Source organism: Lonchura striata, chromosome 34, assembly GCF_050655825.1.
Source record: "Lonchura striata isolate lonStrDom1 chromosome 34, ASM5065582v1, whole genome shotgun sequence".
In the NCBI taxonomy this organism is placed as follows: Eukaryota; Metazoa; Chordata; class Aves; order Passeriformes; family Estrildidae; genus Lonchura; species Lonchura striata.
The window spans coordinates 4,734,153-4,748,922 of NC_140736.1; the positions used below are offsets into that span (position 1 = coordinate 4,734,153).

General features: G+C 65.1%; 1 protein-coding gene across 1 annotated transcript; it reads left to right on the plus strand.

Moving 5' to 3' along the window:
* The first annotated feature begins 1,744 nt into the window (after positions 1-1,744).
* Positions 1,745-13,479, plus strand: DMWD (DM1 locus, WD repeat containing). The gene is made up of 4 exons (XM_085564730.1): positions 1,745-2,056; positions 4,148-4,333; positions 7,669-8,778; positions 11,664-13,479. The coding sequence occupies exons 1-4, from the start codon at positions 1,745-1,747 to the stop codon at positions 11,709-11,711; spliced, it is 1,656 nt and encodes a 551-aa protein (XP_085420856.1). The 3' UTR covers positions 11,712-13,479.
* Positions 13,480-14,770: the final 1,291 nt, after the last annotated feature.

The following is a 14,770-nucleotide window of genomic DNA, read 5'->3' on the forward strand; positions in this document are numbered from 1 at the left end:
CCTTGGGTGGGGTTTGTCACCAAGGGGGTGGGGTTGGGGTATGCAAATGAGGGGGAGGGGCTGCAGGTGGTTTGGGGGTGGGGTTTTACATGGTGGGGGCGTGGTCTGTGGACAGGGGGCGGAGTTTTTCCAATTTTGGGTGGGTTTTGTGTATTGGGGGCGTGGTTTCCACCAATCACAGGTGTGGTTTCATTTTGGGGGGGTGTGGTTTTCACCAATCACAGCTGTGGTCTCATTTTGGGGGCGTGGTTTCCACCAATCACAGGTGTGGTCTCATTGTGGGGGGTGTGGTCTCACATTTGTGGGCGTGGTTTCCACCAATCACAGCTGTGGTCTCATTTTGGGGGCGTGGTTTCCACCAATCACAGCTGTGGTCTCATTTTGGGGGCGTGGTTTCCACCAATCACAGGTATGGTCTCATTTTGGGGGCGTGGTTTCCACCAATCACAGGTGTGGTCTCATTTTAGGGGCGTGGCCTCGATTTGGGGCGGAATTTTCCAATCTTGAGGATTTGGGATTGGAGCCGAATGTGGGCGTGGTCTCCACGTTCTAGGGCGTGGTTTCCATTTTGGGGGGCGTGGTTTCCATGGGGCATCCTATCGTTTTAGGGGCGTGGTCTCCCTCCTTTAGGGGCGTGGTTTCATTTAGGGAGCGTGGTTTCATTTGTGGGTGTTGTTTTTCTGGGTTTGGGGCGTGGTTTTCATTTGTGGGCGTGGTCTCCTTACTTTGGGGCGTGTATTTCCTGTTTTTTGGGGCGTGGCTTTCATTAGGGGCGTGTCTTCTCTATTTGTGGGAGTGGTTTCCATTTAGGGGCGTGGTTTTCCTATTTATGGGCGTGGTTTCCGTATTTTTTGGCGCGGTTTCCATTTGTGGGCGTGGTTTCTCTATTTGTGGGCGTGGCTTCCATTTAGGGGCGTTATTCCCTATTTATGGGCGTGGTTTCCATTTATGGGCGTGGTTTCCATATTTTTGGGCGCGGTTTCCATTTGGGGGCGTGTCTTCTCTATTTGTGGGCGTTGCTTCCATTTAGGGTGTGATTCCCTATTTATGGGCGCGGTTTCCATATTTTTGGGCGCGGTTTCCATTTAGGGGCGTGTCTTCTCTGTTTGTGGGCGTGGTCTCCTTACTTTGGGGCGTGTATTTCCTGTTTTTGGGGCGTGGCTTTCATTAGGGGCGTGTTTTCCCTATTTATGGATGTGTTTTCCCTATTTATGGGCGTGGTTTTTCCTATTTATGGACGTGGTCTCCCTGTTTTGGGGGCGTGGTTTCCATTTAGGGGCGTGGTTTCCCTATTTATGGGCGTGGTTTCCCCGTTTGTGGGCGTGGTTTCCATTTAGGGGTGTGGTTTCCTTGTTTGGGGGCGTGGTTTCCCTATTTATGGGCGTTGTTTCCATTTAGGGGCGTGGCCTCCCTGTTTTGGGGGCGTGGTTTCCCTATTTGTGGGCGTGGTCTCCCTGTTTTGGGGGCGTGGTTTCCCTATTTGTGGGCGTGGTTTCCATTTAGGGGCGTGGTCTCCCTGTTTTGTGGGCGTGGTCTCGATTTAGGGGCGTGGTTTCCCTATTTGTGGGCGTGGCCTCCCCACCACGGGCGTTTCCCTCCCTCCTTTGGCCACGCCCTCCCCCTCTCATTGGCCGCGTCCCGCGCCCCTCTCGCGCGCTGATTGGCCCATCCCCACCGCCGTGGGCGTGGCTTGCTCGCCGTGGGCGTGGCCCCGCCGCCGCCCGGGCCTGACGCGGATCCGGCCATGGCGGCGGCGGCGGCGGCGGCGGCCCCGGAGCCGCCGGGCCCGGCCGAGGCTCCCGCGGCCGCTCCGGCGCTCAAGAGCCGCTTCCGCACCCGCGAGGGCTCGTACCGCCTGCTGGGCCCCGCCGCCGCCGCCGCCGCCGCCCCGCCGGGCCCCGCCGCGCTGCCGCCGGTGCGGCTCTCGGTGGTGCGGCTGGCCCGGAGCCGCAGCCCGCCCGGGGGAGCCGCCGAGCGCAGCCGCGTGTGCTGCAACCTCGGCCGGGAGCTGCATTTCTACGGAGGGGATGGGAGCGGGGGACGAGGAAACCGGAGGGTAACCGGGGGACCGGGAGAGAAGCGGGGGAATAACGGGGGAAGAACCGGGAGAGAGCCGGGAGAAGTGGGGGAAGAACGGGGGAAGAACCGGGAGAAGTGGGGGAATAACGGGGGAAGAACCGGGAGAAGTGGGGGAATAACGGGGGAAGAACCGGGAGAGAGCCGGGAGAAGTGGGGGAATAACGGGGGAAGAACCGGGAGAGAATGCGGGAGAAGCGGGAGAGAACCGGGAGGAACGGGGAGAAGTGGGAGAATAACGGGGGAAGAACCGGGAGGAACGGGGAGAAGTGGGAGAATAACGGGGGAAGAACCGGGAGAGAGCCGGGAGAAGTGGGGGAATAACGGGAGAAGAACCGGGAGAGAGCCGGGAGAAGCGGGAGAGAACCAAGAGGAACGGGGGAAGAACCGGGAGAGAGCCGGGAGAAGTGGGGGAATAACGGGAGAAGAACCGGGAGAAGTGGGAGAATAACGGGAGAAGAACCGGGAGAGAGCCGGGAGAAGTGGGAGAGAACCAGGAGGAACGGGGGAAGAACCGGGAGAGAGCCGGGAGAAGTGGGGGAATAACGGGGGAAGAACCGGGAGAAGTGGGGGAATAACGGGGGGAGAAGTGGGGGAATAACGGGGGAAGAACCGGGAGAAGTGGGGGAATAACGGGGGAAGAACCGGGAGAAGTGGGGGAATAACGGGAGAAGAACCGGGAGAAGTGGGAGAGAACCAGGAGGAACGGGGGAAGAACCCGGAGAGAGCCGGGAGAAGTGGGGGAATAACGGGAGAAGAACCGGGAGAGAGCCGGGAGAAGCGGGAGAGAACCAGGAGGAACGGGAGAAGAACCGGGAGAAGTTGGGAAGAACCGGGAGAAGTGGGAGGAACCGGCGGGAACCGGGGAGAACTGTGGGAATAACGGGGAGAGAACCGGGAGGAAGGGAGGAATAACGGGGGAGGAACCGGGAGAGAACCGGGAGAAAACCGGGAGAAGTTGGGGAATAACGGGGGAGGAACGGGAGAAAACCGGGAGGAGCGGGGGAAGAACGGGGGGATTGAGAGGCAAAGGTGACACCGGGGACGGTGACAGTGACCCAGGGAGGGTGACAGTGACCCCGGGACGGTGACAGTGACCCAGGGATGGTGACAGTGACCCCAGGGATGGTGACAATGACCCCAGGGACGGTGACAATGACCCCAGGGAGGGTGACAGTGACCCCGGGACAGTGACAGTGACCCACAGGGAGGGTGACAGTGACCCCGGGACAGTGACAGTGACCCCAGGATGGTGACAGTGACCCCAGGGAGGGTGACAGTGACCCCGGGGACGGTGACAGTGACCCAGGGAGGGTGACAGTGACCCAGGGATGGTGACAGTGACCCCGGGGACGGTGACAGTGACCCAGGGATGGTGACAGTGACCCCAGGGATGGTGACAGTGACCTCAGGGACGGTGACAGTGACCCAGGGACGGTGACAGTGACCCCAGGGTCGGTGACAGTGACCCCAGGAATGGTGACAGTGACCCCAGGGATGGTGACAGTGACCCCGGGGTCTGTGACAGTGACCCAGGGATGGTGACAGTGACCCAGGGAGGGTGACAGTGACCCCAGGGACGGTGACAGTGACACAGGGATGGTGACAGTGACCCCAGGGTTGGTGACAGTGACCCCGGGGATGGTGACAGTGACCCAGGGATGGTGACAGTGACCCCAGGGAGGGTGACAGTGACCCCGGGGATGGTGACAGTGACCCAGGCATGGTGACAGTGACCCAGGGATGGTGACAATGACCCCAGGGAGGGTGACAGTGACCCAGGGATGGTGACAGTGACCCCGGGGTTGGTGACAGTGACCCCAGGGACGGTGACAGTGACCCAGGGATGGTGACAGTGACCCAGGGTCGGTGACAGTGACCCCAGACCCCCCCAGGACCCTCCTGCCACCCCCAGTGGTGGCCCAGGGTGGGCACGGAGTCCCTGAGGAGCGCCATGGGTGACATCCCTTGGCAGTGACAGTGACAGTGACAGTGACAGTGACAGTGACAGCGCCGGTGCCACCGCGCCGGTGCCCGGGGTGGCGGTGCCATTGTCCCCGTGTCCCCGCAGGCGCTGGACCTGCAGCGCCCCATCGACAAGCGCGTCTACCAGGGCGCGCAGCCCACGTGCCACGACTTCAACCAGTTCACGGCGGGCGCCGAGACGCTGGCGCTGCTCGTGGGCTTCTCGGCCGGCCAGGTGCAGTGCCTGGACCTGGCCAAGAAGGACAGCGCCGGGCGGCTCTTCAACGAGGAGGTGAGGGGACACGCCAGGGCCACCAGGAACTCCTGGGGAGCTCCATGGGGGTATCAGGAACCCAACCAGGGCCACCAGGAACTCCTTGAGAGCTCCGTGGGGGTATCAGGAACGCAACCAGGGCCACCAGGAACCCCCGGGGAGCTCCATGGGGGTATCAGGAACCCAACCAGGGCCACCAGGAACTCCTTGAGAGCTCCGTGGGGGTATCAGGAACCCAACCAGGGCCACCAGGAACTCCTTGAGAGCTCCGTGGGGGTATCAGGAACCCAACCAGGGCCACCAGGAACTCCTTGAGAGCTCCGTGGGGGTATCAGGAACGCAACCAGGGCCACCAGGAACTCCTTGAGAGCTCCATGGGGGTATCAGGAACCCAACCAGGGCCACCAGGAACTCCTTGAGAGCTCCATGGGGGTATCAGGAACGCAACCAGGGCCACCAGGAACTCCTTGAGAGCTCCGTGGGGGTATCAGGAACCCAACCAGGGCCACCAGGAACTCCTTGAGAGCTCCATGGGGGTATCAGGAACCCAACCAGGGCCACCAGGAACTCCTTGAGAGCTCCGTGGGGGTATCAGGAACCCAACCAGGGCCACCAGGAACTCCTGGGGAGCTCCATGGGGGTATCAGGAACCCAGCCAGGGCCACCAGGAACTCCTTGAGAGCTCCATGGGGGTATCAGGAACCCAACCAGGGCCACCAGGAACCCCCGGGGAGCTCCATGGGGGTATCAGGAACCCAGCCAGGGCCACCAGGAACCCCCGGGGAGCTCCATGGGGGTATCAGGAACGCAACCAGGGCCACCAGGAACTCCTTGAGAGCTCCGTGGGGGTATCAGGAACCCAACCAGGGCCACCAGGAACCCCCCCAGGGCCACCAGGAACCCCTGGGGAGCTCCATGGGGGTATCAGGAACCCAACCAGGGCCACCAGGAACCCCTGTGGAGCTCCATGGGGGTATCAGGAACCCAACCAGGGCCACCAGGAACTCCTTGAGAGCTCCGTGGGGGTATCAGGAACCCAACCAGGGCCACCAGGAACCCCCCCAGGGCCACCAGGAACCCCTGGGGAGCTCCATGGGGGTATCAGGAACCCAACCAGGGCCACCAGGAACTCCTTGAGAGCTCCGTGGGGGTATCAGGAACCCAACCAGGGCCACCAGGAACTCCTTGAGAGCTCCATGGGACCACCACAACCTCCCTGGGTCCACCAGGAACCTCCCTGGGGCCACCAGAAACCCCTCGAGATCCCCCATGGGACCACCAGAACCCCCTGGGGCCATCAGGAACCCCTCGAGATCCCCCATGGGTCCACCACAACCTCCCTGGGGCCACCAGGAACCTCCTGGGGCCACCAGAACCCTCTCGAGATCCCCCATGGGACCACCAGGAACCTCTCGAGATCCCCCATGGGACCACCAGGAACCCCTCGAGATCCCCCATGGGACCACCAGAACCCCCTGGGGCCATCAGGAACCCCTCGACATCCCCCATGGGACCACCACAACCTCCCTGGGTCCACCAGGAACCTCTTGGGGCCACCAGAAACCCCTTGAGATCCCCCATGGGGCCACCACAACCTCCCTGGGGCCACCAGGAACCTCTTGGGGCTACCAGAACCCCGTCAAGATCCCCCGATGGGACCACCAGGAACCCCTCGAGATCCCACATGGCACCACCACAACCCCCTGGGGCCATCAGGAACCCCTCGAGATCCCACATGGCACCACCACAACCCCCTGGGGCCATCAGGAACCCCCCGAGATCCCCCATGGAACCACCAGGAACCCCTCGAGATCCCCCATGGGGCCACCACAACCTCCCTGGGGCCACCAGGAACCTCTTGGGGCTACCAGAACCCCCTCAAGACCCCCCCATGGGGTCACCAGAACCCCCTCGAGATCCCCCATGGGACCACCAGGAACCCCTCGAGATCCCCCATGGGACCACCAGAACCCCTCGAGATCCCCCATGGGGCCACCACAACCTCCCTGGGTCCACCAGTAACCTCCTGGGGCCACCAGAACCCTCTCGAGATCCCCCATGGGACCACCAGGAACCCCTCGAGATCCCCCATGGGACCACCACAACCTCCCTGGGGCCATCAGGAACCCCTCGAGATCCCCCATGGGACCACCAGGAACCCCCTGGGGCCACCAGAACCCCTCGAGATCCCACATGGGACCACCACAACCCCCTGGGGCCATCAGGAACCCCTCGAGATCCCCCATGGGACCACCACAACCTCCCTGGGGCCATCAGGAACCCCTCAAGATCCCCCCTGGGGCCACCAGAACCCCTCGAGATCCCCCATGGGGCCACCACAACCCCCTGGGGCCATCAGGAACCCCTCGAGATCCCCCATGGGTCCACCACAACCTCCCTGGGGCCACCAGGAATCTCCTGGGGCCACCAGAAACCCCTCGAGATCCCCCATGGGACCACCAGGAACACCTCGAGATCCCCCATGGGACCACCAGGAACCCCTCGAGATCCCCCATGGGACCACCACAACCCCCTGGGGCCACCACAACCCCCTCGAGATCCCCCATGGGACCACCACAACCCCCTCGAGATCCCCCATGGGACCACCAGGAACCCCCTGGGGCCACCAGAACCCCTCGAGATCCCACATGGGACCACCACCACCTCCCTGGGGCCATCAGGAACCCCTCGAGATCCCCCAAGGGACCACCACAACCCCTCGAGATTCCCCATGGGACCACCACAACCCCCTGGGGCCATCAGGAACCCCTCGAGATCTCCCATGGGACCACCACAACCCCCTGGGGCCACCAGAACCCCTTGAGATCTCCCATGGGACCACCACAACCTCCCTGGGGCCATCAGGAACCCCTTGAGATCCCCCATGGGACCACCAGGAACCCCCTTGAGATCCCCCATGGGACCACCACAACCCCCTTGAGATCCCCCATGGGACCACCACAACCCCCTGGGGCCACCAGGAACCCCTCGAGATCCCCCATGGGACCACCAGGAACCCCTCGAGATCCCCCAAGGGACCACCACAACCCCCTCGAGATCCCCCATGGGACCACCACAACCCCCTCGAGATCCCCCATGGGACCACCAGAACCCCTCGAGATCCCACATGGCACCACCACAACCTCCCTGGGGCCACCAGGAACCCCTCGAGATCCCCCATGGGTCCACCACAACCCCCTCGAGATCCCCCATGGGACCACCACAACCCCCTGGGGCCACCAAGAACCCCTCAAGATCCCCCATGGGACCACCACGAACCCCTCGAGCTCCCCCCCCCCCCCCCCCACCACCACCCTTTTAACCCCTTCCTCACCACCACCACCACCCCACAGCGCCTGATCGACCGGTCCAAGGTGACGCGGGTCAAGTGGCTGCCGGACACGGAGCGCCTGTTCCTGGCGTCGCACGCCAGCGGCCACCTGTACCTGTACGACGCGGCGCAGCCGAGCGGCGCCGGCAGCCCGCGCTACTCGCTGCTGACGCAGGGCGAGGGCTTCAGGGTCTTCTCCTGCCGCAGCAAGACGCCGAGGAACCCGCTGCTCAAGTGGGCCGTGGGCTCGGGGCCGCTCAACGAGTTCGCCTTCTCGCCCGACGGCCGCTCGCTGGCCTGCGTCAGCCAGGACGGCGTGCTGCGCGTCTTCCACTTCTCCTCCATGCTGCTGCAGGGCATGATGAGGAGTTATTTCGGGGGGCTCCTCTGCGTCTGTTGGAGCCCCGACGGTCGTTACGTGGTCACCGGCGGTGAGGATGACTTGGTGACCGTGTGGTCGTTCGCTGAAGGTCGTGTGGTGGCCCGAGGTCGAGGTCACAAGTCGTGGGTCAACGCGGTGGCTTTCGATCCTTTCGCTCCTCCCGATGGTGCTCGGGAACCCCCGAGCGTCGCTTACCGCTTCGGGTCGGCCGGGCAGGACACGCAGTTCTGCTTGTGGGACCTGACCGAGGAGGTGCTGGAGCTCCGGTCCGCCCATCCCCGCCTCCGCCCCGCCGCTCCCGGGGATCCACCGCCGGTGGTGGTGGTACCGGCGCTGCCGCGCTCCTTGTCCCGCTCCAACAGCCTCCCCCAGCCCGCCGGGGGTCCCCAGATGTCACCGCGGGTCCCTCCGGTGATGAGCACCGGGCGTTTCGCCACGCTGACCCCGCGGGAACCCCGCGGCGGCGGCGCCGGGAAGGAGCAGAAGCGTTACCACAGCCTGGGCAGCATCAACCGGGCCGAGAAAACCCCGCCGGGGGTCGGTGCCGGGGCGGCGCGGGGGTCGCTGGACATGGGCAAGGTGCTGGGCACGGCGCTGTGCCCGCGGCTGCACGAGGTGCCCCTGCTGGAGCCGCTGGTGTGCAAGAAAATCGCCCAGGAGAGGCTGACGGTGCTGCTGTTCCTGGAGGATTGCATCGTGACTGCCTGCCAGGAGGGGCTCATCTGCACCTGGGCACGGCCAGGGGTCTCTGTGAGTGTGGGGAGGGGTCTCAGAGGGGGTTTGGGGGGTCTCAGAGGGGGTTTGGGGGGTCTCGGGGGCGATTTGGGGGTTCTCAGGGGGGATTTGGGGTGTTTGAAGGGGGATTTGGGGTGTTTGAGGGGGGATTTGGGGTGCCAGGAGGGGCTCATCTGCACCTGGGCACGGCCAGGGGTCTCTGTGAGTGTGGGGAGGGGTCTGCGAGGGGGTTTGGGGGGTCTCAGAGGGGATTTGGGGGGTCTCAGAGGGGATTTGGGGGGTCTCAGGGGGGATTTGGGGCGACAGGAGCTCCAGGTTTGTATGGTGACACCCGGCCAGGAGGGGCTCATCTGCACCTGGGCACGGCCAGGGGTCTCTGTGAGTGTGGGGAGGGGTCTGCGAGGGGGTTTGGGGGGTCTCGGAGGGGGTTTGGGGGGTCTCAGAGGGGGTTTGGGGGGTCTCAGGGGGGATTTGGGGTGTTTGAGGGGGGATTTGGGGTGCCAGAAGGGGCTCATCTGCACCTGGGCACGGCCAGGGGTCTCTGTGAGTGTGGGGAGGGGTCTGCGAGGGGGTTTGGGGGGTCTCGGAGGGGATTTGGGGGGTCTCAGGGGGGATTTGGGGTGTTTGAGGGGGGATTTGGGGTGTTTGAGGGGGGATTTGGGGTGCCAGGAGGGGCTCATCTGCACCTGGGCACGGCCAGGGGTCTCTGTGAGTGTGGGGAGGGGTCTGCGAGGGGGTTTGGGGGGTCTCGGAGGGGGTTTGGGGGGTCTCAGGGGGGATTTGGGGGGTCTCAGGGGGGATTTGGGGGTCTCAGAGGGGATTTCGGGGGTCTGAGAGGGGATTGGGGGGTCTCAGGGGGGATTTGGGGCGACAGGAGCTCCAGGTTTGTATGGTGACACCCGGCCAGGAGGGGCTCATCTGCACCTGAGCACGGCCAGGGGTCTCTGTGAGTGTGGGGAGGGGTCTGCGAGGGGGTTTGGGGGGTCTCGGAGGGGATTTGGGGGTTCTCAGGGGGGATTTGGGGTGTTTGAGGGGGGATTTGGGGTGCCAGGAGGGGCTCATCTGCACCTGGGCACGGCCAGGGGTCTCTGTGAGTGTGGGGAGGGGTCTGCGAGGGGGTTTGGGGGGTCTCGGAGGGGATTTGGGGGGTCTCGGAGGGGATTGGGGGGTCTCGGAGGGGGTTTGGGGCGACAGGAGCTCCAGGTTTGTATGGTGACACCCGGCCAGGAGGGGCTCATCTGCACCTGGGCACGGCCAGGGGTCTCTGTGAGTGTGGGGAGGGGTCTGCGAGGGGGTTTGGGGGGTCTCGGAGGGGATTTGGGGGGTCTCGGAGGGGATTGGGGGGTCTCGGAGGGGGTTTGGGGCGACAGGAGCTCCAGGTTTGTATGGTGACACCCGGCCAGGAGGGGCTCATCTGCACCTGGGCACGGCCAGGGGTCTCTGTGAGTGTGGGGAGGGGTCTGCGAGGGGGTTTGGGGGGTCTCAGAGGGGGTTTGGGGGGTCTCGGGGGGGATTTGGGGGTTCTCAGGGGGGATTTGGGGTGTTTGAAGGGGGATTTGGGGTGTTTGAGGGGGGATTTGGGGTGCCAGGAGGGGCTCATCTGCACCTGGGCACGGCCAGGGGTCTCTGTGAGTGTGGGGAGGGGTCTGCGAGGGGGTTTGGGGGGTCTCGGAGGGGGTTTGGGGGGTCTCGGAGGGGATTTAGGGGGTCTCAGAGGGGTTTGGGGGGTCTCGGAGGGGATTTCGGGGGTCTCAGAGGGGATTGGGGGGTCTCGGAGGGGATTTGGGGGGTCTCGGGGGGGATTTGGGGCGACAGGAGCTCCAGGTTTGTATGGTGACACCCGGCCAGGAGGGGCTCATCTGCACCTGGGCACGGCCAGGGGTCTCTGTGAGTGTGGGGAGGGGTCTGCGAGGGGGTTTGGGGGGTCTCGGAGGGGATTTGGGGGGTCTCGGAGGGGGTTTGGGGGGTCTCAGGGGGGATTTGGGGGGTCTCGGAGGGGGTTTGGGGGGTCTCAGGGGGAACTTGGGATGTTTGAGGGGGGATTTGGGGGTCTCAGACGGGATTTGGGGGGTCCCAGAGGGGGTTTGGGGGGTCTCAGGGGGGACTTGGGGTGTTTGAGGGGGGATTTGGGGGTCTCAGATGGGATTTGGGGGGTCCCAGAGGGGGTTTGGGGGGTCTCAGGGGGGACTTGGGGTGTTTGAGGGGGGATTTGGGGGTCTCAGACGGGATTTGGGGGGTCCCAGAGGGGGTTTGGGGGGGTCTCAGGGGGGATTTGGGGTGTTTGAGGGGGGATTTGGGGGGTCTCGGAGGGGATTTGGGGGGTCTCGGGGGATTTGGGGGGTCTCGGAGGGGATTTGGGGGGTCCCGGAGGGGATTTGGGGTGTTTGAGGGGGGATTTGGGGGTCTCACGGGGGGTTTGGGGGGTCTCAGAGGGGATTTGGGGGGTCTCAGAGGGGGTTTGGGGGGTCCCAGAGGGGGATTTGGGGGTCCCGGAGGGGGTTTGGGGGGGTCTCAGAGGGGATTGGGGGGTCTCAGGGGGGATTTGGGGGGTCCCAGAGGGGATTTGGGGGGTCCCAGAGGGGATTTGGGGGTCTCAGGGGGGATTTGGGGGTCTCAGGGGGGATTTGGGGGTCTCAGGAGGGATTTGGGGGTCTCAGAGGGGGATTTGGGGGTCTCAGGGGGGATTTGGGAGGTCTCAGGAGGGATTTGGGGGGTCCCAGAGGGGATTTGGGGTGTCCGGGTGGGGATTTGGGGTGATTTAGAGGGAATTTGGGGTGTCCGGGCGGAGTTTTTGGGGGACAAATCTCGGATTTTGGGGAGGGGGGGATCCCCGGGGGGGATCCCCGGGGTGTCCCCGCGGTGACGTCACAGGGAGTGGCGCGTGTCCCCTCCCCGCCCAGGGCCTGTCCTCGCACAACGGCGGCTCCCCGAGCGGCACCGTGGTGTAGCTGTCACGCGTGTCACCGCCCGCGTCACGCGTGTCACCTCCCGCGTCACGCGTGTCACCCTCCAGGACACGCCTGGGTCACGCGTGTCACCTCCCGGGCCACGCGTGTCACCCTCCAGGACACACCCGGGTCACGCGTGTCACCTCCCGGGTCAGCTGCGTCACCCGTGTCACCTCCCGCGTCACACGTGTCACCTCCCGGGTCACCCGTGTCACCCTCCAGGACACGCCTGGGTCACGCGTGTCACCTCCCGCGTCACGCGTGTCACCTCCCGTGTCACCCGTGTCACCCTCCAGGACACGCCTGGGTCATGCGTGTCACCTCCCGCGTCACGCGTGTCACCCTCCTGGACACACCCGGGCCACCCGTGTCACCTCCCGGGTCACCCGTGTCACCTCCCACGTCACGCGTGTCACCTCCCGGGTCATGCGTGTCACCCTCCAGGACACACCCGGGCCACCCGTGTCACCTCCCGGGTCACCCGTGTCACCTCCCACGTCACGCGTGTCACCTCCCGGGTCACGCGTGTCACCCTCCAGGACATGCCTGGGTCACGCGTGTCACCTCCCGGGCCACCCATGTCAGCTCCCGGGTCACCCATGTTACCCTCCAGGACACACCCGCGTCACGCGTGTCACCGCCCGCGTCACGCGTGTCACCTCCCGGGTCACCCGTGTCACCCTCAGGACACACCTGGGCCACCCGTGTCACCTCCTGGGTCACCCGCGTCAACCATGTCAGCTCCCGGGTCACCCGTGTCACCTCCCGGGTCACCCGTGTCACCCTCCAGGACACACCTGGGCCACCCGTGTCACCTCCCGGGTCACCCTCCAGGACACGCCCGTGTCACCCGTGTCACCCTCCAGGACACACGTCACCTGCCGTGTCACCCGTGTCAGCTCCTGGGTCACCCGGGTCACCTCCCGGGTCACCTGCGTCACCCGTGTCACCTCCCTGGTCACCCGTGTCACCTCCCGTGTCACCTCCCGTGTCACCCGTGTCACCTCCCGGGTCACCTGCGTCACCTGTGTCACCTCCCGTGTCACCCGTGTCACCCTCCAGGACACGTGTCTCCTGCCGTGTCACCCGTGTCACCCTCCAGGACACATGTCACCTGCCGTGTCACCCGTGTCAGCTCCTCGGTCACCTGTGTCACCCCCAAGGACTCCTGTGTCACCCGTGGGTGTCACCCTCTGGGTCACCCGTGCCACCCCCAAGGACTCCCGTGTCACCCACGGGTGTCACCCTTGTCACCCTCAAGGACTCCCGTGCCACCCGTGTCACCCGTGGGTGTCACCCTCTGGGTCACCCGTGCTACCCCCGTGTCACCAGTGGGTGCCACCCTGTACTACTGAGACCCCCGGGATGTCCCCACGGTGTCCCCACGGGTGTCCCCACGGTGTCCCCACGGGTGTCCCCGCTGTCCCCACGGTGTCCCCACGGTGTCCCCACGGGTGTCCCCGCTGTCCCCACGGGTGGCACCGCAATGTCCCCACGGTGTCCCCACGGGTGTCCCCGCTGTCCCCACGGTGTCCCCGCTGTCCCCACGGGTGGCACCGCCGTGTCCGGGTCCCCCTGCCCCCCCCGCCTTTGTCACTTTATTGTCCCCACGGTGTCCCCACGGGTGTCCCCTCTGTCCCCACGGGTGTCCCCGCCGTGTCCGGGTCCCCCCTGCCCCCCCCCCCCGCCTTTGTCACTTTATTGTCCCCACGGGGCCACCGCGCCCCTCCCCCACCCCTTATTTATACTAAAAAGAGAATTTTTGGCACCCGGGTGGCACCGGCCTGGCGGGGAGGGGACAGCGAGGGGACACGGGGGTGGCACAGAGGGGACAGCGAGGGGACACGGGGGGACACGGGGGTGGCACAGAGGGGACAGCGAGGGGACACGGGGGGACACGGGGGTGGCACAGAGGGGACAGCGAGGGGACAACGAGGGGACACGGGGGTGGCACAGAGGGACACGGGGACAGTTGGGGACACGGGGGTGGCACAGAGGGACAATCTGAGGACACGGGGGTGGCACAGGAGACAGTTTGGGGACACTGAGGGACAATTTGGGGACACGGGGGTGGCACTGAGGGGACAATTTGGGGACACGGGGGTGGCACAGGACACAGAGGGGACAGTTGGGGACACGGGGGTGGCACTGAGGGGACAATTTGGGGACACGGGGGTGGCACAGGACACAGAGGGGACAATTTGGGGACAATTTGGGGACACGGGGGTGGCACAGGACACAGAGGGGACAGTTTGGGACACGGGGGTGGCACTGAGGGGACAATCTGGGGACACGGGGGTGGCACTGAGGGGAAAATTTGGGGACACGGGGGTGGCACAGGGGACAGTTTGGGGACACGGGGGACAATTTGGGGACACGGGGGTGGCACAGAGGACAGTTTAGGGACACGGGGGTGGCACAGGGGGGCAATTTGGGGACACAGGGGGGACAATTTGGGGACACGGGGGTGACATAGAGGGGACAGTTTGGCACACGGGGGTGGCACATGGGGACACAGAGGGGACAGTTGGGGACACGGGGGTGGCACAGGACACAGAGGGGACAATTTGGGGACAATCTGGGGACACGGGGGTGGCACATGGGGACACAGAGGGGACAGTTGGGGACACGGGGGTGGCACTGAGGGGACAATTTGGGGACACGGGGGTGGCACTGAGGGGACAATCTGGGGACACGGGGGTGGCACAGGAGGACACGGGGACAATTTGGGGACACGGGGGTGGCACAGGACACAGAGGGGACAGTTGGGGACACGGGGGTGGCACTGAGGGGACAATTTGGGGACACGGGGGTGGCAGGAACACAACTTTATTCTCGCCCCCCCCCGGGGGCGTCACGAACGGGGGGGGGAGGGTGAAATTGGGGAGGGGGCGCCCCCGGGGGGGCATAAATAAGGGGGGGGGTCCGCAGTGCAAAGGTCCCTACGAATAAATTACTAAGGGGGGGCCGGGGGCGCCCCCCGCCCTTTTTGGGGGGGTCCCCCACCCTTTTTTTGGGGGGGTCGGGGGGTCCCCCACGCTTTTTGGGGGGGGTCGCGT

Excerpts from the sequence above, each read along its gene's own strand:
- DMWD (XM_085564730.1), top strand. The coding sequence starts at position 1,745 with ATGGCGGCGGCGGCGGCGGCGGCGGCCCCGGAGCCGCCGGGCCCGGCC. Across the intron at positions 4,334-7,668 it reads GGCGGCTCTTCAACGAGGAG|CGCCTGATCGACCGGTCCAA; the intron begins GTGAGGGGACAC and ends ACCACCCCACAG. Across the intron at positions 8,779-11,663 it reads GGGCACGGCCAGGGGTCTCT|GGCCTGTCCTCGCACAACGG; the intron begins GTGAGTGTGGGG and ends CTCCCCGCCCAG.